Below are 25,116 nucleotides of genomic sequence, written 5' to 3'. Positions count from 1 at the left end.
CACATGTCAATCACATGCAGCACTCGGCCGTGATTGGTCCGTCGCTATGAATGAGGTGGGTCTTAACGACACTCGCCGTGTAAGCTACTTGAAATTCCAATGCTAACCAACTTTAGCCAGCTTGCTAACATGTAACTGAGCGACTGTGAAGAACTACATGTAAAGCAGTATAGCTGGATTTAAATACATAAATGATACATATCTCCAAAAGAGGTATATTGTAAAATTCGTCTTCATGCTTGCTACTGCGCGTGTCTCTGCTACTGCAACCAGGACATGTCCAGTTAGCCAGAACGCAGCACTCGGTGGATAACGAACCCTGGCAGAGCTAGCCAGTCAGCCCGCTTGGACTGGGTCTGCTTTGAGGGATTTGAACAGGTTTCGTCGCTCAGTGGACAGTGAAGCCGGATGCTGTGACTACCATGAGTCCCGCAGGCTGCCCCCATGTCAACGGCTTCAAAGTGGACAACTGGAAGCAGAACCTGAGGGTCATTTATCAGTGTTTCGTGTGGAGTGGTTCAGCTGAGACCAGAAAACGCAAGGTAACGAGTGTTTAGAGGGACCCTTAATGTACGACAGTGTATGCGTGTGTTTGTGTGCTGAGCTGCCGTCGTGTGCGTAGATAGTTCTCCGCCCTTCCACAACAACAGACGGTGAATGCCAAAGTACCGCTTTCCCCCTCAGCCAAATACTATCCAAGCTCAGAGACTTGTTTTAGTCTCAGTGTGGCGCCTAAATGCCACTCTGAGCACCTCACCACAGCTGCAGTGTCCTCAAACTGATGCAAACTACTAGCATGTCACCCAGTTAACCCCCTCGCCGCTGAACGTTAGCTTAGATCAAAGCTAGAGTCCGCATGATGGATCAGCAAGCTGATGATGTGCATGTGTTTGCACTGGCACTGCGCCTGCTGTGGCTCCACTTCCTCCCACCAGCAGACCGCAGGCCAGTGTTACACGGTGGTGTTTCCTCGCTTATTGGGGCACTGATGGCTCTGAAATCAGCCAAGTACTCCATATCTCTTGTCCTCATAAACCTATGATAACAGATATGCAGCATGGCCATGTTTGTTCAGCATTACAGGATCAACGAGGTTTAACAGGTAAAGCAACAGAATGTGTGACTTCAGTTACGCTGCAAGAGGGAATATTTTTCTTCTTTGTTTATTTTTTTAATAATCATGCCATTACGTAGACATATAGCATGCTGTGTTTGCATTATCTGTATGTATACTGCACTGGCTTAAGTCCAGGAGACATGTATACAGAAATAAATGGTGCGTATGCAGATGGTATATGTACTGTATGGTCTCTTCCTGTGCCCCTGGAGGGCCAAAATCCCTTCTTATCATTAAATCTGTGGGACACCTCTCCAATCAGACACATGCTTCTCATGGGGAAACTGTTACACCAGGCGGTTCTGCTCCACCTGTCATGCACTTGTTTTCTTTTTATCCAGCTGGAGAAGTCTGTTGACAGTCATAGATTAGATTTTCCAGTCTAGTTTCAGGTCCAAGACAGTCTTTAATTTGACCCTGAACAATATTTCAACCGCAAAGTTTATCCATACATTATTGTTATTCAGCGAGCATTGGTGTATCCAGGTATTTTGGCTTGCTACTCTCACTCTGCACCTACACTTGGTTGCTGCAGGGATGCAACAAAGGGAAAGGACAAGTATTGTGATTCCAGGGCCATTCAAAACAACAATGGCAAACAAATTGCATACATTTTGACAGTCAAGCAGCAACACTTGAAAGTGTTGCCTATGAAAAATACAGGTCTGACAACTCCTTAATCACCCGCTTGCCACTCTGTGTCGTCCATTACCTCTGGCGTCAGCCTCAGCACTGTGTACATCAGACAATCCGCTGACCTTCAGATGTAGATTGAATGCCGAGTATTGGTTCACCTTTAGAATTCAAAGGCTCAGTTCTTTGACTCACTTCACTGACAATCACACAAGTGTTTTATCTCATCTGAATTGCGACAACATTGAATTTTATCAGTCCACTGCAGAGTAAAAGCGCATTTTCTCACCGCAATCCTAATGTGATCTTTTTAAATTGTAATAAAACATTTAGCATTTTATTTTCTGTATATTAAACATGGCCAAAGTTTCAAACAATGAGGTCAGCATATCCTCTGGTAGATCTTGTGTGTCAAAGGCTTCAGGCAGGGTTTTTTTTCCCCTACACTTGTCTGTATGATGTCAGTAAGAGCAGATATTCCTAATATGGTCAGGCACACGGCTCTGGTTGTGAGCACAGAAGCTCCGCCCACCTACTCTTCAGCTCATCTGTTTATGAGGTGCAGCCAGTCAAATGACAGTGTGCTTGGGAGCGGGAGGATAGAGAGCTAAAACTGATAATTTCAAACAGTGGAAGAACTCAGCAGCTGCACTTAGGCCCAGTAAGATTTTTAGAAAAGGATTATTTTGAACTGTGAAAAATGCAGACCTATTACTACAGCACAGGATTGACAATAAGGACCTGGACATAGTCCTTTTTAACAGCCAGTATAGGCTGCTCAAGGAACCATGAAATAAGACCATGTTTTAACATTGGTGAGTCACTACTAAACGTCAGAGCTTAGCAGATTTAGCAGTATTTTCTGTCCTCCTAAGGCTGTCTTCTACTAGCTTGTGCCACTGCAACACAAAGTAGATTTAATGTGAAAGAGGCCCTCTGAGTATCAAACCCGGAGCTGGTGGCAAAAATAAACAAGGTCAACAAAGTATTTGCCATTACGACAGTGACAGCTGTTGCTTTAAATTTAAGTTCAGCTTCATTTTTTAGCCCTCTGTTTTTTTTTTTCTGTGTTGAACATTTACTCTTTCCACTAGTTTCAAGGGCACACACTCCAACAACAACCAAATCTTAGTATCAGACTAGAGCTGGGCGATATAAGATTTTTTCATATCACGATATGTTTTTTCATTTCAGGCGATAACGATATATATCACGATATAAGCCAAATAACTATATTTGTAAGATTTAAATGTGCCGTTGCTCACAAGTAAAATGTGAAATAATCAGCAGCTTGTCTTGATTTTAATATTTATTTCCCATAATAAGTTCAACAGGGTAGATGTACTTAAGGAATATGAGACTTTTTCAGATAAATAAAGGCAAATATTGCAAACTACACAAAAGGTAGCCGCTAAAGCGTTTAAGTTTCAAAATAGAACAAACAAAACAGACTACTAAATTGTCAATTCCACTTAGAAACAAAATATTAATTCTAAAAATAAATCTTAGTTTGTTTTACAGAAGAACAGACAAAATTGACTAACTTTTGTCAATATCAAATAAACTGAGAACTAAAAGGAAATTTTCAATCTCTCCTTGTTGTATAGCTTTCTGAATCCTTTATCATCTGCAACTGAAAATAGTTGTGGATGATTACTATACCTTTCTAATGTGACATTGTCCCTGGCTCTTTCTCCCTCTCTCCCTCCCGCTCTGTTCCTGTGCTACTGCGAGTGTAACTACCGCCCCTCCCCCCTCTTCCCAGCGCAAAACACAAGGCTCGCGTGCAGAGTGAAGCAGAAAAAAAGTGCGAGACAGAGGGTGAGAGAAGGAAAGGAAAAAAACAAAACAAAAAAAAAAACCCACGGCTCGCGATAAGGAGCCGCCTCGCGTCGTTCACGTCAAAAATCTGGCTCTAAGAGCCATTTCGTTCGAGACCGACACATCACTACGAAATACCTTCCTTCGCACTACAGAACTTCTATGGCCCTTCCGTTCGACAATCTCTCCGGCATTGGAGCCATCATCTCTTTTCTCTTCGGTAACCTGGTCACCCATGCTCTCGGTTGATTTTTCTCTAGTCGGCACACTCATTTCCTCCATTACCTAGGCAGCCCGGCTGGCTGCTTCCCAAACAACTACACATGTGCGGCTTGGCACTTGTGCTGTACGTAACAAGTCACGTGACGTGACGCTGCGGCTGTGATTGGTTCGGCTCTGCGCTACTTAATTTGGATTGGCTGTTCTTTTCTTCTTTTTCTTTTTTCTTTTTTTTTTAAGAGAGCAAGGTCTATCGCAATAGTTTATTTTTTCTATCGAGAAAAAGTTATTTCGCAATACATATCGTTATCGTTTATCGCCCAGCTCTATATCAGACATATCAACAAATCAGATTTACCTGGGTGTTTTCAGTGGCACAGCTGATATTTATGCCGCAAGGCTAAATGTTGCAAAATAGAGTGGTGACTGTAAAACGGGTCCGTTATTTCTTAGTTTGCCTGGGACAAAGGAGGAAATAATTGATTAATCTTCATAAATAAATATCAGTGTGTTGTTTGGGGTGGCAGGTTACCACAACTTTTCCCTAAATGAATGAGACAGGTGTCGCTGCATGGGCACACAGTGTAATAATCTTCTCACTTTACACTTTTCTAACCAGCAACTTTACATCCCATTACCCTCTCCAGTTCTCCCCGCCTACTGGTAGCTCGTCTCTGACATCGCAGCATTTGGAGGAATATGACACAGTTGGAGCTTGGCTGTTCTTCGGGTGTTAGAAGAACCACAAGGCCTCTTAATACACAGTACACAGTGTTCTAAACATAACTACTGCGCAGTGTATATGTGCTCAGGCTCTTACTGACAGTTTGGGATGTGGAGATGTAGAGCAGAGAAGATGACACAAATCCTACATGAATACAGCGTCCTTGGGGGACTAGCAAAACAGACGTGCACACTGTAACAATGACAGCCAAAAGAATGAGTGACGAAAGATTGCTGCATATTGATGGGTATTTTCATAATTCATGTGCTGTCCGAGCAGTTTTGCAAGGAGGGGTGTGTGTGTGTGACTGGAATAAGAATGTCTTTTTTTTGTATCTGTGTCCCACATTTAGACTCACAGGAGAAGCATGTTTTTAAATCATGAACAGCAGAGGTGGTACTCAATGAGGAATAAGCCCAGATGAAAAGTTTTTAATCTAGAGAGTTTTAGGCTTTTATTTTGGTAATATGGATCTCAAAAAACACTGCATGAATCAAGCAAATGTGTGACATTTGTCAGAACCTTCATCTGTTTAGTAAGACAAGGTTGTTACCACTAACCCTATGGTAACCTATGGTAACAACTATGAAGCTACTGCTTAGCTGTACAGTGTAAACTGAAATGGGTGGGAGGTACCTGTGTGACCTCTCTCTCATCCTTGTGATCACAGTAGTTCCGGAAAACCTGGCAAGAAGCTTGTTTTACATGGCACATATATTGACTTAAACTAAAGGACGATTTATATTTATGAAATCTATTTAAATCACAGTGTATACGCTGTGGTTTAAATAGATTTCAAACACTTAGATTTCATACACTGTCTACAATGTCTAATAAGTCAACTTCAAATGATGTAAAGTTCTGTACAAACGCTGCCAGTATTTTAAATTTAGTTGCACACTGGGACTGTCGTCAGTCTACACAACTATGTATATTGATCTGGATAGATGTGGATAGAAACGGCACAAAGCTCCAAGGCTACTACTTCTTACTTTCTTCCCCATTCTGAAGCTTTGTTCAGCAACTTCAGAGAGACGTCTTTAGGCATGTAGAAATGTTCAGAGCACTGAGTTGCTATCAAGCAAATGGCTAATTAGGTAACGATAACAAGCATTTTAGTTGTGTCTAATAAAGAGACTTGTGAGTGTGTTTCACACATATTGTAATTTTTCTTAAATTGTTCAACTTTTTGATTCAATTCCGTTTTATTCATACAGCGCCAAATTACAGTTACCTGTATTGTAAGGTAAAGGCCACAATAATGGAGGGAAAACCCCCAACAATGAGACGACCCCATATCAGCAAGCGCTTGGCAACAGTGGGAAGGAAAAACAGGATGAAACCTCCAGCAGAACCAGGCTCAGGGAGGGGTAGCCGTCTGGTTGGAGGTGACAGGAGATAGTGATGGTAAATTAAACTAGAATCGGGCAGCTAGCTTACCTACAGCACTATGAACTATATGATGCCAGATGCCATACATTTATGAGAATCTCTGCCTTTAGAGATGTTAGTGTTTACTCCTTTTTTTTCTTTTTGCAAAGCCAGACTAGTTGTTTCTTCTGATCTTTATGCAAAGCTAAGCTAACCTGATTATAGAGGAGGAACACAATAGTTTTGAGTTTTGTGAAGGAAAAGGTTTATTTCCTATAATGTGAAAATTTCCTTTAAATAAAATCTACATGCAGTTTTAACTTCTCTTCATATTGGTTGTATTGTTTTATTTTTATTTTTTTTACTTCTGTTGACATTGATAATTTAGGGTTTTAGACTTCTTGGTCATACACATCAGGTAAAGACAGCATCATTTGCCACAATCCTTACATCTCCTAAATTGGGCACCAAACTGTACTGTCACTCTGCCTTTCCATTTTATGTATATTAGCTTACCAGTCTAGATCTCTAAGGTAGAGTTTCCATAAAATGCCACTGATATCAACCTGTTTCATGATTCCAGCTCTAATTTTCTTCTACATTTCCTCCTCTTGTCTTTGTGTCTGATGCTCTTCCATATATCATCCTCTACCCGCTTTCCTTTCTCTCCTGTCTTTTCTTATTTTCCCTGCACTCCTCTTCTTAGGCATTGCTCATTTCTTCTCGCCTCCTTATATTCATGCTAGCTCATTGGCATGCCAGCTTGTCATCTGCATGCTTTTGAACTGTTGCTATCTACCCTCATCCACAGTCACGCCGCCCTTCTTTTTTTCTTTCCATGACTGCCGAAAATAACGAATAAGAAACACAATTCATATTTAAGAGGTGCATTTTAGGCTTAGGTGAATTTTATCCTGATTCTGTACTTTAAGCCATATCGCATTTAAAAAGCAGAATGCATCATGCGTTGTAGCTACATTAATGTCTTGTAGGTTTTTGAGCAGTGTTCATGCACTTAATGTTGAAGTCTTACATAGACCTGCATTAAAGAAATGTTCCGTTTACTTAATAGAAAACACACAGTAGATGGGAAAAATAGCTTTTGACATCCAGAAGTGTAAAATGATGTGTTCACTGCAGCTGCTTAGACATGCCAGGCTTGACGTCATGTTCAGTAGATGACCTTGGCATGATGACGTGGTGCATTTAAATGAGCTCTTAAAGACTTTTTGTTGTTTTGTCTTACATAAAGTCTTACAGTGATGCTGCTCACACTACTTGGTGTTCAGTTTTTCTGTTTGCAATGACCAGGCAGTCTTAGGCCCCAGTCAGAAGCTGAGAGACTAGTTGATGACGCCACTAGGGAAAAGTGGTTGCTGGAGTTTGCAAGGTAAATTGGCTGCAAAGCATTGTACAGTGCTGCACCAAAAAATTCTTTGTGATTGCCTTTTTGTCACTCGCAGATTCCTGCAGTTGTCCATTAGCTTGCATGGAAAATGCTGACTTGTTTACAAACACTCACCAAGTGCTCGCTGAGTCATAATGAAACTATGAAAAGTGTAAAAATGGAGAAAAGTCAGCCATTAAGATGCCTCTGTTTCGGTATTGCATCACCCTCTTTCAAGTTTCACTCTCTCTGTGGTTAGTTAGCAGGATTTTGCAGTTTACAATTAGACCTCTCTCATGGATACTATGCAAATCTGCTTGTGGCCAAAACCATCCCAAGCAGGTTGTTGGTTTGTAGCACCCTCTTTGCAACAGATTTCTTTTCATTTCTGTTGTTTTAATTAATGTTGATAAACACTGCAGGACATCACGTGATAAATACAAGATCCATTGTTCTGCAAAGTTAAGTTGTCCAGCTGCTGGTTTGTACAAACAAGACACCAATCGTGCATTTTGGAGTAGATGGTTCATATTATCATAGCTATTTTTCTGTGTTAGCAACACAAAACATTGCCTATCTATGCAGTTCTTTCAGTTTGTCGTATGTTTTAAGCTTGTTTGTTTGTATCTGTTGTCTACAGAAGTTCCTTAGATGCTAATGCTACACTGTATTCACAATCTAATACTAGCGCGTCTTTGCAGAGTGTATTAGGTTTTGCTGACTTCAGGTGGAAGTAAAGAGAGCAGTGAGCTACAGAGGCTGAAGCATATTCATGTTTCTATGTTCTTTCTGATGTGTTCAGGTGGCAACAGGTGGACTCCAGGAAATTCAAGGTCCGTCTCATAGTGCAGCGTAAAGCAAAAAATGTGAATGCTTTTGTAAATAAGAGATTTCAGGTTTCGATCTGAGCACATCTGTTACAAACAAATATATAAACACATGCTTTTATTTTGTCACTGAAATTTTCAACATAAGGTGTGCTAAAAGCAAAATTGCCATAGTTATGGGAAATCTGCATTGTAACCTACGGCATAACTGCAAACCCCTCTGAACCCTACGGCGTAACCCGGCATGCACATCACGAAAAATGTAGCTACACGGGTTGGCGCAGCCCACAAGTATTGTGATTGGCCAGTTCAGCTCCATCAAGTTTTTTGAAGTTTTAGAAAGTAACAATCATCATTTCAGGACAATGAATAATCATCATAGCAGCAAAATAAGGAGTCACAAATGTAACAAATTCCTGGAGGGAGATTGCAGAAACTGTCAGACTGGATGTGAGGGAAGGCACAAAGGAGTAATATGTTTACACCCGTAAACAACTGACCACCACAAAGAGTGGAGACTCAGGTGGGGGAAAAGTCCCAGCAATTCATTTTTTTCTATCGGCATGTAAAACACAGGGACTCATCCACAAGATGATTAACATGTAACACACCAGAACACACATAAATGAGATCGGCCACTTACGTAGGTTATGTCATGGGTTCTACAAAGATTCATCCTTGAAGTCTGCTGTTTCAATTTTTATGATTTTTTTTTTTTTTAAGTGTGGAGTACAAGTTTGAGAAGATTCATACAATCGTTTCATCTCTCTCTCTATTTTTGTCTCCCTCTCTCCCTGCTGTTCCTCCTCCCACCCACCACCCCTCCCCCGTCTCTTTCAGGCCAAGTCATGTATCTGCCACATGTGCGGCGCCCACCTCAACAGACTACACTCCTGCCTCTACTGCGTCTTCTTCGCCTGCTTTGCCAAAAAACACATCCACGAACATGCCAAGAGCAAAAGGCATAACCTAGGTATGACACACACAAGCTCACGGTCCCATACTAAGCTTCCTCATTGTAACAAACATGGACAGTATCCACACAAATGCACACCCCAGCACAACGCCATCGGGGCTAATTATACAGCCAGCGGCTAATGGAGGTATAGGCTAGTACCACTGCATTGTAAACACCATGCATTTGTGTGTTTGAGACTATATTTATAAGCAGCTTTGGCTTTCTTATATTACTTATATTAATGCTTTTATTTTAGCTGTGACGCATCTGTGGTTTTTGTGAGGCATTTGGAGCCACAGGGGTGTGAGCTGTTACGCAAGCGAGTGCAACATAAATGCAATACTGCCTAAAAGGCTTCATCTCAAGGGGCTTTGGAAAGTCACCTGTGTATTTTGGCCTCACGCAGCCTATTAGAGGGAAAGCATGCAGTATTGAACTTGCTAATGAATGGGCACTGAGGTCTGTCTTGGTGGCTGATTTAAAATTAAGCACATTTCCATTTTATTGGGTACACCTCCCTGCTCTCCAAAGCCTCTCTCAAAATCCCTGCAATCATTCAGCAGTGTGGGTATTTATAAGCAAGAACAATGAGATCTCTCTCAGCCTTGTTGTAGACAGGATTAATATTGCAGGTCAGTGAAGGTAACACAAAATATCACGAGCCATTGTTTTCAGTGATAATCTGTATATTTTTCTCCTTTTAAAATGACTGAGCAGGCTTTTATTTTGAGGAGCCAAAGCAAGCGCACTGTATTTCTCACCACAGCTCGCACGGAGGCTGCTTAGTTGGCCTGGGCACACACAGTAAGAAAACGGGAAAGTTGTATTTCAGTTCAATGAGTTATATATTTACAGGAAACAGACGCGATCTGGACAGCTCCAGATCTGAAGAAAGACGTGGGTGTTTGGTGAACAGTTGGTTGTTTTCGCCCAGTGCTTCGACTCCCACTGGGAACACGGCCTGTGATAATCAAAACATTGCTCAAAAATTTAGCAATTTGCTCAATGATATTGACCATACTGGTCAATATCAATATATTAAGAAAACTGCTGGTAGTACCTGAACTCATATACTCAGATAGTATAAACAGCTGCTAAAGAATTCTGCTGTGTGCAGAAATCGCTGCTATTCACATCTAAATGGGTGAAAAATAAAAGAAAGAAACACCACTGAGTACACTATCCTTCCTCCCTGAACTATGTGTCTTGCAGCAGGACTGAGACTTTCTGTGAAAGTTTGATATGTTCTGAAACTCCCATTGGTGCTTGAGTTAAGTGGCGATTGGGGCCCTGTTCCAGAAATCAGATTTAACAAACTCTGAGTTCCAGAAAGGATGATCAGAGTTAGTTTAGTCACTCAGAGTAATGAAAGAACGCCATCGTCGATGGAGCTCTGATACCAATAGTCACCATGGCAATGGGTAACTAACGATCAGAGCCTTCATTTAAACCCAGTGGATTGAGGAATATCATGTCAGCGCCGACCGTGACATTTATCTAAAAATGATAACAAGAATGGGGAAAACGTGCCTTCCCCAGTTAAATAACAAACCCGAAGTTATTAAACCCAGAAACATTTACATCGCATGTTACTGATTCAGTCTATTTCTACGTTGATTCTTCACCAGCTCTCTGACACTCACAAACTCGCAGACTCCCACGAGGGTCCGTCGTCTGTTAGAACAAGTGCATGAAGGCTAGACGTCATGTTGAGCCTTTTTTGTGAGCCATAACCCTGCACACAGGGTTCATAGCATTGCGATGCTGTTTACAGGGTTACACAGGGGTGTAATATAACTTATTCAGGAGTCATGTATTTGAATTTGGGCTTAATGAAGTTGTTTCTAAACCAAATGACAAATGAAAGTTTGAGTGATCAGAAGTGATTCTTTACTCTATGGAAGTACTGATCTCAGCTAGTGACAAGTACATGCTCCATAAAAACATCACAAAAGACTGTACATAACGCACTGTGTTTCAATAAATTATTTACACATTCATACTGAGCATGCTAACACTGGACCTGGTGTTAGCAGTGTACTATTTAAGCTGAGGGAGTGTAACTTTCATCGCAGGTGTGCAGATTTTATTGTAAATTGTGTCATCATGAGTATTGAACAGTTGTGTTGCACAAGGAAGGTTGGTGTTTTTTGTTTTGGTTTTTTTTCCCCCCCCAAATGGTTACTTGACCAGCACAGCAGTACAACCACATCATCGGGATCATAGTTCCTGAATATCCTTAACAAGTCTTAAAAAGCACTGGGTGCTGTCATCTAAAAAGACGCCATTCATTGTTATGAAAATGTCTTTAATCATTTTATCAAGAGTGTTAAAATGAGCTTGGAAAGCAGTGTAATGTCTGCTGTCACTGTTCATGTTAGAATCAGGATAATTGCTGACATCCATCGTTTTTATTCTGCTTATCCAACTCATGCAAATTCCACAGAGAGAGGCCTCAGTAACCAGTGGATTCAAACCCAAGACCTTCACTGTGCTGCCCATAATTGTTAACATCAGTTCAAAACGACAGAAAATAACTGCTCATATTTAGTTTTGTAGCTAGATGCTCACAGCAGACATGCTGCCTACTAGGTGGTAGATTAGCAGATTTGGATGCTAACAATCCGCATTTGTTTAAATGGCTCAACCAATACCAAATAGTTTGGCTAAGAAAAGTCTTAAAACATAACCTGCCTCGAGCTGTAGGATCCAAGATGCCTCCTGCTAGTTTTACTGGTTAAATAATGTTTTTTCTAGACTGGAAATCCAGCTTCATCTGCTGCTCTCTGACACTTATACAGTTGACATCAATTAATCGTCTCACTCCAGCAAAAATAGGCTGTGCTAAATGACAAAACTATGGAGGAGCACAAAGCTTTGAGACTCGGGATTATTGTGTTGCTGGAGTCGATCACACAGACATTTGTACAACCTTTTTATTGCCTTTGATATTACCGAAAGCATTAAAAAAAGGGGCAACATTTAATTACACTGTAAACGGCGTATTATCTGCACCAAAAGGCATCATCCTGTTAGTGTGAAAGCGGCGACGCCAGCTCGACACCCAGTATCTTTCACTTTTTATTCTCCACATAATGGAATTACGGCTGTTTTGAGCTGCAAGTGGAGTGCGTTACACTGCAGCGTTGTGCAGGAGAGCGCCGCTGTAGCAGAGGCACCGAGGGTGTCGCTGACAAAAGGCTGGATTTGGCAGATGTTGGAGAATCTGCTTTGGTTTTTATCAAGCCTGCTTTGCTTTATCACTCGGCTCAGGAAGACCCCCTGCGGGGTGTGTGTGTGTGTGTGTGTGTGTGTGTGTGTGAGAGAGAGAGAGAGAGGCCCACATAAACTGTTAGCTGCTGAATTAAATTCTGCAAAAATTGTAAGAAATCGTCTAATAGAAGGGGAGGGTAAGGTTTTTTTGGGGTTTTTTTAAAGAGAGAGACGCTCTCAGCAGGCTGATGAGGAGGTAATTAAGTCGTTTTTAATACACCCTGTGGAATTAGCCTCCATTAAACCCGGCCCCTCCTCCTCACCCTCCTTCTTTCTGTTCCACCTCCTGTTTTGCCTTTGCATCTCTTTCATCTGCTCATTTTACGGACGTCCACCGTTCTCTTTGCCTCCTCATGTCGGACTCCTCCCGCTCCCTCACCACTGTCCTCTTCTCTTTCTGCCCTCCTCTTGTTCCCATGGTTACCCGATGACCCTTTCGATATTCCGAATTGTTCGAGGATTTCATTTAATTTCACTCGACACCGTTACAACCCCACCCCCCCTTCAGTCTGTCAAATTTTTTTCCTTCACTTTCATATTTGCCTTTGCTTTTCCTCACCTCCCTCCATTCTTTCCTCTATACCTGCAGAAGATGACAGCCAAGAGAGAGGCCGTCAGGCAGGTTGTTATGGCAACAGCAAACAGGTTGCCGCAGGGTACAGAGCAGGTGAGGAGAGAGAGGTAAGACGGGGTGGAAGCACTGTTTTGGGCCATGAGTGAGCATTTAAGTGAGTCTGCGATGGTGGAAGAGTACCCAGAAAGCCGGCGTCCTCACCTTTTGACTTCCCATTGCTCTCTATCATTTCTGGCTGCTGTGAACACATGGCTGATCTGTCAGCAGATAAACCCTGCTACCTGCCGTCGCAGCGTGACATAAATAGAATAAAACTGAGAGGTGAAGCAGTTAGCCTTTTACACAGTTTGCAGCAACACGCAACCCTTTACAGTCTCGTGAGGGTCTAATAAACTGAGTGTCCCTGCATTTGAATAAAATGCCGTCTTCTTCTTTTCTTTGTGTATCTGTCCAGCTATCGACCTGCTGTACGGGGGAATTTACTGCTTTATGTGCCAAGACTACATTTACGACAAAGAGATGGAACAGATCGCCAAAGAGGAACAAAGGAAGGCCTGGAAGATGCAAGGTACAGCAACACTCATAGCTGTGCACCCAACGCGCCAAGTGACTTTGACCTCAGTGGGACATTTCTACAACAGAGCTCACCAAGCAATGACACTTCTGTGCTCAATCACTGCATTTTGAGATGGCAGCACATATGCAATATTAAAATCCACACTGCGCTGCAAATTCTTTAAACTCCTGGTCTTCATTATCCAGCTTATTAACCTGATTATATATAAATTAGCATTTTGCAGTTAAAGTTTTATAGAGTTCAGTTGTGCTAATATTCATATGAATGATAATGCTGTATTGCAACATTGTTTCTAATCCTCTGTAAATGTGGATTTTTATAGAGCAGCTGCAGTGGGTTCATGCATATGTAGCAGTGGTCAAATGTGTTTATGGCAGCCCTCTAAGCTTGAACAGAAAGATTCAAGTCTTCAACCTTTAACGGCAAGTGTATTTTGTGAGCGTTTGAGAATTAATCAGTGTGATTTTTATTTATTTTTCCCCCGAAAAACCCAAATAGACAACACAAAAATGCAGAAAGTAGCAAAAATGATAGAAATTTTAACTGATATATGCAAATGCATATTTAATGTCTTTTTTCTCATTTGTAAGAAGCTTCAGTAACCACTCCAGTTTCAAAAAAATTATTTCATGGTTCAGGCTACACAGGTTTGTGTGTCTGTGTAAATGTGTTCCAGGTATCGGGGAAAAGTACTCGACGTGGGAGCCGACGAAGAGGGAGCTGGAGCTGCTGCGTCACAACCCCAAAAGAAGGAGGATCACCTCCAACTGTACAATTGGTTAGTCTCTCTCTCTCTCACACACACACGCACATTGACATCCCATCAAAATGAAGCAACACCATCATCCATCATGTTTTCACACGTACTCAGCAGCCCGGATCTTGTGAGAATGTCTGACACACTTTGATCGGACATCAGCCGCTCTTTAACCTGCCAGCTTCTTACTGCAAACCCTGTGTGATTGCAGCTGGCCCCATGTGCTAATTGCAGAGCTAACTTTCTGCTTTACCCATTCCTTTAATAATATGAAAAGCTACTAGTCACAGCCACAGGGTGATGCAGAGAGGAGATATTATTTGTTGTAGTGATGATGAATATTGGAGTGAGGCAGTGGTGGGACCTTCAGTATGTCGGAGTGAGGAGAGCTGGCATACGTTTAACACCTTGCAGCAGCCTGCAGGGACGTGCTCCAGCGCCAGCAACATCCCTGGCTCTGTCTAAGACGAGGGGAATTACAGGGCTGGCTGCTCATCCATGAAAAACACTACAGCCTTCTTTCTTTTCTGCTTCCTGTCTTTCCTTCCACCTTTTCTCCTTCTTCCTCCTTTCTCTCTCTCTCTCTCTCTCCCACCTCTTTTGTTTTTTTTAATATATGTGGTTGGTTCTGCTTTAATCAGGCAAGGGTTTCCCTGTATGCAGTCCACTAGTGCCTTAGAGACATTGCTCTGTGTGTGTGTGTGTGTGTGTGTGTGTGTGTGTGTGTGTGTGTGTGTGTGTGTGTGTGTGTGTGTGTGTGTGTGTGTGTGTGTGTGTGTGTCTATAACAGCATTGCAGCCTAGCTGCCACACTGCAGTAGCCACGAAGCCTCTTTTTCTGTTTATCCTGTCCACACACTTGTTTCCTTGAACTGCGTTTATGTCTGTTTTCCTTTGCTGTTCCTCTTCCACCCGCAGGCCTGCGCGGGCTAATAAATCTGGGCAACACATGCTTTATGAACTGCATCGTCCAGGCGCTGACGCACACCCCACTGCTACGAGACTTCTTCCTCTCGGACCGGCACAAATGCGAGATGCAGAGCAACTCCTGCTTGGTGTGTGAGATGTCGCAACTGTTCCAGGAGGTACTGCGTCTTTGATTTTATTTTAGTAGTTTAGAGAGGACAAGGAGATGATTCAGAAAGTGTCATTTGAAAACACAAACTCCTCCCACCCCCTCACCGCAGTTCTACTCAGGCCACCGCTCACCTCACATCCCGTTCCGCCTCCTCCACCTCGTGTGGACCCACGCCCGTCACCTGGCCGGCTACGAGCAGCAGGATGCCCACGAGTTCCTCATCGCAGCGCTGGACGTCCTGCACAGACACTGCAAAGGTCAGACGCACAGAGACGATATCGTAAACAAGCTGAAATGACCATCAAAGCTGAGACATGCGACTTTCAGTCAGACATGTTTGACACGGAGAGTTAAGAGGCTGAAAACACATGAGAGGCAGTATTGATTCTTTTGGATCTCTTGTCAGTTTATAAGCACAGTGGGGATTTGTGAAGTTACACAGTAAGGCTTTTAGTGACAATGTGCTTTAATGTTTTTGGTGTGTGTGTGTGTGTGTGTGTGTGTGTGTTTGCTTTGTGTCCCTACAGATGACAACGGGAAGAAGGCAAACAACCCGAACCACTGTAACTGCATCATTGACCAAATCTTCACAGGGGGCCTGCAGTCTGACGTCACCTGTCAAGCCTGCCAGTAAGTGTGTGTGTGTGTGTGTGTGTGTCTGTGAGTGTGTGTGCAGGGAAAAAACAACTTAAAACCCCACTGATGCCTCACTAGAGTCTGTATAAAGAGATTAAAGTGTACAGTTCCATCATGAAGACACAAAACAGGCCTCACTTGTCTGCATCAGAATGTCTAATGGCCTGCCTCGAGGTGACCCTCCTCCCCCTCCCTCCCTAATGCCTCCGTTCTCCTCTATCATTCACATATTGCACCATCAATCACACACTTGGTGAACTGCTACACTGCAGCAACAGGAACAGCCTTTCATGGCATGTAAAGTTGATCTCTATCACCACCTGGTGGTTTGTGGAGGCAGTTGAAGCTCTGAGTGGACTAGCCCGCCTTTTTCATTTATTTATTTTTTAAACTGATCTGCTATGTGATTAGCGCCTATTTCCATATAAGAAATATTTTCACACACTGGGGCATTTTTGCCTTTATTTGGCGTGGCTGAAGTGACGAGTAGATGGGAGAGAGCAGGGGACACGCTGCAGAGGCCACGGGTCAGACTTGAACCCAGGCAGCTGCATTTCTGGGTCACTGCACGAAGTGCAGCAGTTTGTTTGTTACTGTCAGAAGACATTTTAAGCTTATTGTCAAGTCATGCTTAGCTGAGGAATACAGCTGGTGCCTCTCCAGTGGGGGGGGGAAATCAGCATTAAATACAGTGATCCACATTTTTGTGATTCCATCCATCCGTTTTCTTCCACTTCTCTGGGGCCGGGTCACAGAGACAGCTGCCTAAGCAGAGAATGCCTAACCTCCCTGCAGCTCATCCAGGAGAACACCTGGGTTTTTCCAGGTGGGCCGGTGTAGTTGTAATCACTCCTGGGCCTGCCCTGTGTCCCCTGTAGTGCATGCCCAGGACACCTCACCCAGGAGGGATCCTTGCAAGATGTCTAAACCATCTTAACTGGCTCCTTTCGATGTTGAAAGTGGCAGTTCTACTCCAGACATCTCCAGTCTGTCTGTCAGTCTCCTGCTTCCCTCTCCCGATTACTTATGAACAAGACCTTGAGATACCTAATCGCCTCCGCATGGGGCAGCAACTTATCCCTGACCCGGAGTGGCCACGAGATCCTTTTCCAGCTTAGGACTATGGCTTCAGACTTGAAGTTGCTGATTCTCATTTCCACTGCTTCCAACTCCAGTGTGAGTCAACAGGACCACATCTGAAAAGATCAGAGATGAGATCCTGCAGCCACTAAAGTGGAAGCCTTTTGCCATTTTAAATCCATCCCTATAAAATTTGACTAACTAAAATATGCTGTAGAGGAATGCGGTCCTCTTTTTCGTTTTGTGGCAGCTCTGGAGAAAGTCAGAAATTTCTGCTTTGACCAACCATAACCAGACTGTTGCCAGTCAACGACACTATTCAGAGCTTTCATCTTCATGGTGCTAGTGAGGAAGGCTGCTGGATTAGGCTAGTGTGCAGTGGAGGTCCTGGGTGTAGCAGTCATCTTAAACAGCCATCAAATTTGATTAAAGCTCATGTCAGAACCAGTGGCATGGCTTTGAAAGAGCCCTTGTTCTGATGACACGGGCGGCTTTGTGAAGATTTATGGCACCAGGAAGTGGAATTATTAGAGGAAAGAGATGGAGCTAAATTTGACAGAAAGCCGGCGCTGCAGTGATACATCTTGTAATTGTGCTATGGCCCCTTGGCTTAACAAGAACACTATGCATTACAGAGAAAGTAGGCAGAACAATAGATGATTTAGTGGAGCTGTTAGAGAGATAACGGGGGGTGCAGTTTGGAAAATGGATATTAACGGAGCTGTGTTTGTGTTGGTGTTGCAGCTCTGAGCAACAAACTGCTGGGTTATAATCCAGCTGTTCCAAATGACTGAAGATACGAACACAGTCACAAATATACCATGAACCAGTAGGATTTGCTTTATGTCCTTAAGAATGAACACACAGTGTTACCAATTAATGTTCAGCTGCAAAAAACTGAAGCTGAGCTGTACATGTTTAATGCAGTAATGCTGATAAATAGACCACCAGTGGAATTATTTGGCTTTCATTTGTTTGAATGTTGCTTTATTTTTATCTTAAATTCACCTCCTTTCAAAACAGTGATGTACTTTTTCCAGTCACCTGTTTGTTTGTTTTTTTTAAACTGCATATTTACACATAAATAGTGTTCATGCGAGTTAAAGCCTTTTTTAAAATTCATAACCCTTTTCTCTGTGTGACGTCAATAAGAACAGATATCCTTAATATGGTTGTCAGTAACAGTGGCTCCGCCCACCTGCTGTTTGCACCTCCTGTCTTGAGGCTGTATTTTTGCAAGAAAAGAAATTATCCTTTAAAGCAAACTGTGGAAAAAAATGAAGTTGGCATCAAGTGATAATGAGCTTGTGCTGATGTTTCTAATAAAGAAGGGGAAGAAAGTGAGATTCTGGGTTCATCCAGTTCTCATACCTGGCCATAAAATGACTCGGAGGTAAAATGGTACTGTTTTAGTATTTCTGGATCATTTAACATTGGGTATGATAATGATTATTTTGAGCTGTGACTCCTCAAGAGTAACACTTGGAGTTAGAATTGACCGTGTCACGTGACATCCTGGCATCTGTTTGGTTCCCAGTGGTGTTTCAACAACTATAGACCCATTTTGGGACATCAGCCTGGACCTGCCAGGCTCTTCCACCCCATTCTGGCCCCTCAGCCCCGGAGGAGATGGATCAGCACTTAACGGAGAGAGTCACACCACTGGAGCCACAACACTGACGGACTGTCTGCGCAGGTAACTGATATATGAAGAATAGATCAGAGAGACATGATCTGAAACGTCAGGATTGAGCTGTAGTCATCAGCATTAAAAGATAAACAGGTGGGAGATTTTGTCTGTTTTGTGGTTGTAAAATGAAAAGAATCATTTCAGCGTTTTAATCAGAACAATCCTACATGCTCTGCAATCTCAGAGACCCACGCCTTTAGCCTCATCCCAGAATCATCATGAGCGTCACATACTCTAAAACTGTTCCTACCCTTCCTGACAGGGGAAGCAGCAGCACTAGTCCCTGGTACCAAATCTCACCCTCTGTTGTCCAGGTTCACCAGACCAGAACACCTCGGGAGCAGCGCAAAGATCAAGTGCAGTGGCTGCCATAGTTACCAGGAGTCTACCAAGCAACTGACAATGAAGAAGCTGCCCATCGTGGCGTGCTTTCACCTCAAAGTAAGAGAGGTTACATTTGACGGCTAATGAAGGGGGATATTTATTACCTGTTCTAACTCGTGGATATGTGCGTGTGCTCGCAGAGGTTTGAGCATTCGGCCAAACTGCGGCGGAAGATCACTACTTATGTCTCCTTTCCTCTGGAGCTGGACATGACCCCGTTCATGGCCTCTAGGTGAGCACAATCTAAAAGAAGGCTGGAAGCTGTCAAAGAAAACCCAGTAAGGTGCATAAAAACTAGAAGCTGCTGTGTGCATGCTAGGCCTCAATCACAGTAACAACTGTGTTTATATGGACTTGTGTGCGTCCAGTGTCTTCTCTTTTAAAAAATTAGATTTTTGGTCATAAACTGATTTTTGTCATTAATGAGCACAACCGTAAAGACTGATCATTGCAGCAGAGTCTGGATGACGCCTGCATTTTCTAACTCATCAATCAGCTGGAAAAATATGGTGGCCGTGTTTTATTTCAGAGTACATTACTATGTGCTCACATTTAAATATGTTTACATCCTTACTGTGTGTGTGTGTGTGTGTGTGTGTGTGTGTGTGTGTGTGTGTGTGTACTATATGAAAGAAATGAAAAGAACACTTTGAAAACACATCAGATCTCATTGTGAGGGGTAAAAAAAATCATGCTCGATATCTGTACTGGTGTGTGTGCTGGGAACTAAAGGATACCACATCATTTCATGGAAATGAAAATTATCAACCTACAATGGGGTGAATTCAAAGAAACCCCCAAAATCAAGAGGAACCCAGGACCCACTGTACCAGGGTAGAGTCTGAGAGTGGATCCAAGGATTTCATCCTCATATCTAATATAAGGGTGTCTTTGCCTAGTCTCTAGAGCTCTGTGAGTCCTTTCATGGATGTCCCTCCCCAGACACCACAGATCCATTACCAAACCATTACAGGCAGCATAATGTTCTCCGCGGCTTCTCCAAACTGTTTCACGTCTGTAAGGTGTTCAGAGGGAATCTGCTCTCATCTGTGAAAAGCACAGAGCATCAGTGGTGGACCTGCCAGTTTTGGTATTCTGTGGCAAATGCCAGTCAGGATCCACAGTGCCAGGCAGTCGGGAACTCAGGCCACCTTCATGAAGTCTGTTTGGTCAGAGACATTCACACCAGTGTCCTGCTGGAGCTCTGGCAGGTGCTCATCCTGTTCCTCCTTCCACAAAAGGAGCAGATACCGGACTTGCTAATGGGTTAAGGACCTTCTACAGCAGTGTTTCCCAACCACTCTGTGTGCCATGAGAAATGATCAGGTGTGCCGTGGAAGATTATCTGGTTTCACCTGATTAGTACTCTCAGCGACCGGCGTGAGTAACGAGCAGAACAATTACATTCTCTTCCACTAGAGGGCAGTACAACTATGTACTCTAATTAAATAGGTTGCCAACTGCCAGTAAAATAGAAGAAGTAGTTACATAATAGTCATGCTGACCTCTGTCCTGGAGAAAGCTTTTTTGACATTAGACAAAAATGTGAAATATGTGCTGTGGCTCCAAAAGGTTGGGAAACGCTGCTCTACAGCACTGTCGGGCTCTCCTACAGTAACTGCCTGCTTCCTGGAATCTCCTCCATGCTCCTGAGACTGTGCTGGAAGACACCGTAAACCTTCTGGCAACAGCACATATTGGTAAAATGGTAAATGGCCTGCATTTGTATAGCGCTTTACTTAGTCCCTAAGGACATCCTTCTGTCACCTGACACAGCACTACATTCAGTCATTCACCCATTCACACACACGTGATGGCAAGCTACATTGTAGCCACAGCTGCCCTGGGGCGCACTGACAGAGGCGAGGCTGCCGGACACTGGCGCCACCGGGCCCTCTGACCACCACCAGTAGGCTAGTATCTTGCCCAAGGATATTTGGCATGCTGGGATCGAACCACCGACCTTCTGGTTAGTGGCTGACCTGCTCTGCCACGTGAGCTACAGCCACCCATATTGATGTTTAAATACCTGTGCAACCTCTTTAGGGTCCAGGTATCGCCTCATGCTGTCAATAGTGACACTGATCCTAGCCAAAACTAGTGGGGGAAAAAACAAGCCAGAAAAAATGTCAGAGGCCTGTAGAACTATTTTTGTTTTGGGGACTCAAGTGCACCTTTCATTAATTTTATTAACAACAAAGCAGCTGACACTGAATAACAATGTCCTCTGCTACTTAACTGACCAGATATTTCACTGGCTTGATGCTATAATCTGATCAAAAAGTGTTCTTTTCATTTCTTTGAGCAGTCACAGTCGCTTTGCAGTGAATGTTAATTTGTGGAATACATTAGAGGAAACTATTCTGCTTGAAAGAACAACAGTTGGTATGTCGTTACTGAGTCTCTGCCGTGTGTTTCAGTAAAGAAAGCCGGATGAATGGGCAGTACCAGCAGACCGTGGATCCCTTCAACAACGACAACAAGTAAGCAAAGTGACACGTTTGCAGCATTGATTCCACAATAATCCAAAATAACCAAACGTATATTCTCATCCTTCTGTCACCTGACACAGTGAGCCTCGTGGAAACACACCTGACAGGTGCAGCAGGGCTTCATGAAGCGCATGTTTATAGAAATGTGCTGTTTTTAATCATCACAAACTGTCTGCTTGACCGCTTCTTCTTTTCACTGGTCTCACAGCTACATTCATTTCACTGGGTAGAATCCACTACCTCATTTGTTTGCATGGAAATTAGCCCAACAAAATAGGAATTATGAATTTGCAAAACTGCCTGTCATAACAGCTAAGCTGATTATCTGTTAGCTTCCTGTGAAGTTCTGTTTGGAAGAGCCATTTACAATGCTGCAGTATAATAATAATCCTTGTACAAAAACATGGTGAACTGGGAACAATAACCTTTAGTGATTTCTAGGCACAACATACTGAATCAATAATTGTATAATGTCCCAGTACACAGGAAGAGCATTACCTCCAGTGAATGATCAAAATATTAGGATAGTCGAGGAAAATTGGTAATGTGGTAATCAGGAGCTACAGAACGACATGCTAATGCTGCTGCTGTCCTAAAAACACCACAGGCAGGCTTCAGCTTTCTCCCAGCCAGTTATAAGTGAAACCTGAAATTTTTTTGAACAACAGGAAAAGGAAGCTTGATGAATATTGAGAGCACATTTTTAATCACGTGAGAGCGAGATGAATTTGTTTGTGCAGTCACTGTTGTAGTCCTGGCTAAGCTCACAGAACAGCTGAAGAAAATGGTGTGTAGGAAGGAAGTCATTTATGAATTGAGTAAAAGCCAAACTGCAGCTTGTTCTGCTCTCTTCCTGTCGCAGGTACAGCTTGTTTGCAGTGGTGAACCACCAGGGGACACTAGAGAGCGGTCATTACACCACTTTCATCCGACAGCACAAGGACCAGTGGTTCAAATGTGACGATGCAATCATCACCAAGGCTAGCATCAAGGATGTCCTGGATAGTGAAGGGTGAGAACGTCAAAGAGCTTGAGACACATTTTTGCTTTTGTGTTTCTGCTGCTGACTGACCTTGTGGTGCTTTCATCCCCTCAGGTACCTTCTGTTTTACCACAAACAGTTCCTGGAGTATGAATAAGTCCCTGCATCAGCACGGCCTGCAGGATGAGCTGAGGGACGACGCAAGAATTTGTTTGTAACAGAGTGATGAGAAAGGCAAAGAAACACGTTGTCATTGGCAAGTCCCACCCTTACTACACACCAGTCTAGTTACTCTGTGTGACATGCAAGAAGGACACTGTCTGCTGTGCAGGAGAAATCCAACAAATCTGACTGGATGGGCCCTAAAGGAACTTTATGTACTTGAATTCAGGGGATGAAGAAAAAAGCAGCAAGTCCGTGTACAAGTCTGCTTAAAAAAAAAAAAGAAGAAGAAAAGAAAAGGAGTGCAGAGTCCTCCTACATTTTTGTTCTCTTATCAGACACAAATGCAAGAGAAGCTTCACTTGATCACAAATGCTGTCCTTCACCAATGTCTTGCTACATGCTTCTTGCACAGCTGCATATGTAGGGGAAGAAGCAGAGCAACAGCTTTACACAGAGCTACAAGGCTCTGTTGTGATATTTTTTCTCCTTTCCCCCCCCTCCTCTCTTCAAGGCAACCTTCCGGACACAAGCACACTTGTCTAACACAGCTACGCTCCTCCAAAAGACCAAATATTTCAAGGGTGGAAGTTGTCTTCGTATGCTTTTTTTTTTTTTTTTTTCCAGAGTGCAACTACTGGGGAAGGGAAAAAACACGTTAATCATAGTATTCTGTCTGAAGTTTATTCCATTTTTATTACTTGCGAGCTTGTAGTTATCGCTCAGAAACCATTTTCCCTGCGAAGGACATGAAGGATCTGTTATTTTCTGCCTGTCTCCTCATCAAAAATGGGGGAAATAGACAACACAGTAAATATATTTTTATACATACTGCAATTTAAAAACATTTGTTTGCGGTTTTGCGTTCTCCCTGGACTCTCACGTTGTTCATCTATCTGCGTTACATTGTGCTGTCAATCTCATATATATAATTTTTTTTGTACACGTGACTTTCATGACACTGCTGCTATAGGCTGCTTCTTTTTTCTTTTTTTTTAATTTCAGTCATGTTCTTCACATTAATGAAACATTGTAATGATGCTGTTTCAGGTAAATGGCAAAAAAAGAAAGAAAGTAAACAAAAAAGGAGAGAAGGGAGTCTGTATAGTGGGTCACAGGCTCAGTCCTGCAGTGTTAACTGTCGGCCGCATGTTGCTCTAATTCAGTGTGTTTATATGTGTGTGAATGTGTGCACGTGAATATGCTCGAGAAAGAGGAGGATTTAAAAAAAAAAAAAAAAAAAAAAAAAGAAAGAAAGAAGAAGAAATCCATTAAAAAAAGCCCTCAGCTTAGGTGCGTTTATATAAAATGTGTTATTGAGTGTAAAGAGACAAAAAAAGAGCGCGTATGTGTCCTGTTTGTATGCACGTGTCGTGCGCGTGCGTATGTAGCGTATGTTCATGTACTGAATCAGTACTTGCATTTAGCATGCCGTCTGAGCTGGGTATCACAGTTTGATAGGATTTTTTTTTTTTTGTTCCACATGTTGATGACGTGTGTAAAAGTATATATGTACAGTTTGTATGTAGAAACAAAATGGTGAAACCTCAAAGTTGATTTGTTCTTCTATATTGCTGGATCCAGCCACGGGGTCATAATCAGAAAAAAAAAGAACGGTAATAATAATATTAAATATCTTGAGCCAGTCAGTCATTCCACAAAAACACATGTAACTGCTGCAAGAACTGGACACAGTGATGGAAAGACACTCAAATAAAGAAGAATCTATATCTGTAAAATCCTTGTGTGTTGCTTTTTGTCATTAATTATGTAAGATCATATTTATGTGTTTGTGTTGCTATATTTTAATGTTATATTGCTGATTGAAGGGTTTGAAAACTACTGTAAAAGATTCATGGTGACAACTAGGAAAAGATTAAAAGGTTTGTTCTTTTCTTGATAACGAACATAGAAGCACACACTAGAATTACAAAGTTACGTCGGAACAAAGGAAATTTCTTGAATATTCTGTTTTTTGTTTTTTTTTACAGACAAGACCAGAGTGGAGATGTTTGGCCACATCAGCCCAAACACCTCATGCCAACTGTCAAGCAAGCACGGTGCTGGAGTGGTCATGATTTGGGCTAGCTTTGCAACCACAGGACCCTACTGTGCATTCACTGAGTCAACTGTAGGTTAAACGTTAGCTCATCTGTGAAAACAGATAAAGCTATGTCCAAATTGGGTCATGCAACACGGAAGTGACAGAATGGCTGAAAAAGCGAAGAATCAAGGTGTTGCAATGGTATCAAGAAGGCGATAAAATTGTCTAAAAAATGTTAATAGAAAACCAACAAAATATTTTCTTTTGGAGAAAGAAAGCAAATTATATAACTGACAAGTAAAAAACAACACAAACACATCTTTAACCTCCT

General features: G+C 42.5%; 1 protein-coding gene across 1 annotated transcript; it reads left to right on the top strand.

Moving 5' to 3' along the window:
• Positions 1 to 68: 68 nt before the first annotated feature.
• On the top strand, positions 69 to 24,464 carry usp22 (ubiquitin specific peptidase 22). Its single transcript, XM_063481628.1, has 13 exons — positions 69 to 542; positions 8,940 to 9,072; positions 13,359 to 13,472; positions 14,158 to 14,259; positions 15,156 to 15,322; positions 15,425 to 15,572; positions 15,843 to 15,945; positions 18,569 to 18,727; positions 19,036 to 19,162; positions 19,246 to 19,337; positions 21,526 to 21,588; positions 22,460 to 22,609; positions 22,694 to 24,464. Exons 1-13 carry the CDS (start codon positions 423 to 425, stop codon positions 22,734 to 22,736), a joined length of 1,521 nt encoding a protein of 506 aa, XP_063337698.1. The 5' UTR covers positions 69 to 422; the 3' UTR covers positions 22,737 to 24,464.
• Positions 24,465 to 25,116: the final 652 nt, after the last annotated feature.

The sequence above is a fragment of the Pelmatolapia mariae genome, linkage group LG8, assembly GCF_036321145.2.
Source record: "Pelmatolapia mariae isolate MD_Pm_ZW linkage group LG8, Pm_UMD_F_2, whole genome shotgun sequence".
NCBI classification, from domain to species: Eukaryota; Metazoa; Chordata; class Actinopteri; order Cichliformes; family Cichlidae; genus Pelmatolapia; species Pelmatolapia mariae.
The sequence above is the reverse complement of the archived record's forward strand: the minus strand, read 5'-3'. Positions and strand labels throughout refer to the sequence as shown.

Excerpts from the sequence above, each read along its gene's own strand:
- usp22 (XM_063481628.1), top strand. The coding sequence starts at position 423 with ATGAGTCCCGCAGGCTGCCCCCATGTCAACGGCTTCAAAGTGGACAAC. Across the intron at positions 18,728-19,035 it reads CTGACGGACTGTCTGCGCAG|GTTCACCAGACCAGAACACC; the intron begins GTAACTGATATA and ends TCTGTTGTCCAG. Across the intron at positions 19,338-21,525 it reads ACCCCGTTCATGGCCTCTAG|TAAAGAAAGCCGGATGAATG; the intron begins GTGAGCACAATC and ends CGTGTGTTTCAG.